Consider the following 2,216-nt stretch of genomic DNA (forward strand, 5'->3'; position numbering starts at 1 on the left):
GGCGGGCACCTTCCCCGCCCTAGCCAGGCTGGTGATGCTGGCCCTGGTGTTCCCCAGGACAGGGATGGCCCTCCTGGCTCCAGGGCACTGCTGACTCAGATCCCACTTGCCATCAGCCAGGTCCCTGCAGCAGCCCAGGCACAGGATCAGCGTTCCAGAGCTTTTCCCTGCCCCAGTCCCTAGCACTCACCCCCTTGCTGACCGGAGAGCCCTCGTAGGTGTCGTAGGGGCCCTGCTCCCTGGCCAGCTCACAGCTGGCCTCCAGGGCCCCGTAGTAAATGGTCTCGAAGATGTGCTGGTTGAGGCGCTGCGCCTCAGCGCTCTCGAAGGGGAACCTCATGAGGATGAAGGCGTCGGCCAGGCCCTGCACGCCGATGCCGATGGGGCGGTGCCGGCGGTTGGAGCGCTCGGCCTGCAAGGACAGCACAGACAGGGTTAACTCCAGCACAGCTGCGGGGGAAACCAGGCTGGGACGGGCCTCTGGGAGCAGAACCTCCTGCTGCAACGTGCCATGAGCTCTGCATCAGCACACCTTCCATCCTGCCCAGGGCCCCCCTGTCTGCTGTTTGCTGAGACCCAGACTGAGTTTCTTAGAACTCAGCATACATTGTGATTGTTTAACCCAGCCAGGATTTAGCAGTGAACACTCAGCACATTCTGATAAATGAAGACATTTAACAGAGCAGAATCGCAGAGTCACAGAACCACTGAGGTTGGGAAATCCCTCTGAGCCCACCAAGTCCAACTGTTCCCCAGCAGTGCCAAGGCCACCACTGACCACGTCCCCAGGTGCCACATCCACATGGATATTAAACCCCTCCTAGGGATGAGGACTTCACACTGCCCTGGGCAGCCTGTGCCATTTTCCATTATGAAATTTTTTCTAATGTTCAACTTAAACCTCCCCTGGCACAGGTTGAGGCCATTTCTTCTTGTCCTGTCCCTTGTTCTCTGGGAGCAGAGCTTGACCCCCACCTGGCTGCCCCCTCCTGCCAGGGAGCTGTAAAACCAACCAAAATGAGTTACACCCTCTCAGGATCTTTCCAGGATCCTTCTCTCTGTTCCACTTCCCACTCTGTTCCTAGTGCTGGTCTGTGCTTTATGGAAATTCTCACACATGAAAAAATTCCAATGGCAGAACCAGAGTGGGAAGCTTTTCCTACAACTGCTTCACTATGAAACTGCTCTGGGTTGAAGCTCAGGCAGGCACTGACAGGTCCCACCTGGGAACAGGTGGCTAACAGAGCTCCCAACAGATCTGTGGAGTTTCCCTGTGACTCTTTGTGTCCCACACTGCTCTGGGATTGCTCTGGGCAGGATTCAGCCCTGCCCCAGCCCAGCACTCACCTCTGGCACAGGGTAGTAGTTGATATCAATGATTTTGTTGAGGTTTCGGACTATGACCTTGGTGACCTCAGCCAGCTTCTTGAAGTCGTAGGTGTGCTCAGGGGTCACGTACATGTTTAGGGCGATGGAGGCCAGGTTACACACAGCCACCTGCGGGCAGAGACAGGGAACCATTGGGAATGGGCCAAGAACACACAGCTCAGCTCCACAGCAGCTCCCTGTCCAGACTGCACAGAAGCAACCTACCAGGGAACCTGCCAGGCTGGGAAAGTGCACCCCTTGATCCTCTGGCACCTCAGAAGTTGTGCAAAAGGTAACAACAATTCAGGAAAGTTCAGTAGAAATTGGTATGACTAGAAAAATCCTGCCCTGATCAGTTCTACTGCCTGGAAACCAGCCTTACACACAATCCCAGAAGGGTCTGGGTTGGAAGGAACTTTCAAGCCCATCTTGTTCCTTGTCACTTTCCCTTTGAAGGGTGTCTTGTGTCATCCCAAATCCTCCACAGGAGCGGGAAGGGAACCCACAGTCAGTGGAAGAGCTGTGAGTACTCAGGTCAGAACTTGCTCAGCTGCCTGCTCCCTTCCCCAAGCAACAGTCAGACACATCCCAGAGAGCTGCCACAGGAGCAGCCCCAGCTTTCCCCAACACTCCCAGCTCCCGTTCTGCACCCACCTCCTCCTTGCTGGTGTATTCCACGATCTCGGTGCACAGGTTGCTGCACTTGATGGTGCCCAGGTTCTGCTGGTTGCTCTTCCTGTTGCAGGAGTCCTTGTAGAGCATGTAGGGGGTGCCAGTCTCAGTCTGGGACTCGATGATGGCATACCAGAGCTGCTGGGCCTTCACCACCCTGCGCACGCGGCCCTGCC

The 2,216-nt window shown here is 56.1% G+C and overlaps 1 protein-coding gene across 1 annotated transcript in view; it reads right to left on the reverse strand.

Moving 5' to 3' along the window:
- RRM1 (ribonucleotide reductase catalytic subunit M1) overlaps nt 1-2,216 on the reverse strand; it is a 17,100-nt gene that overhangs the window by 5,534 nt on the left and 9,350 nt on the right. Inside the window, 3 exon segments of the mRNA XM_017743339.1 lie at nt 191-412; nt 1,348-1,497; nt 2,023-2,211. Of these exon segments, the coding sequence (XP_017598828.1) occupies nt 191-412; nt 1,348-1,497; nt 2,023-2,211 (561 nt within the window).

This window comes from Corvus brachyrhynchos, unplaced genomic scaffold (genome assembly GCF_000691975.1).
Source record: "Corvus brachyrhynchos isolate BGI_N302 unplaced genomic scaffold, ASM69197v1 scaffold149, whole genome shotgun sequence".
In the NCBI taxonomy this organism is placed as follows: domain Eukaryota; kingdom Metazoa; phylum Chordata; class Aves; order Passeriformes; family Corvidae; genus Corvus; species Corvus brachyrhynchos.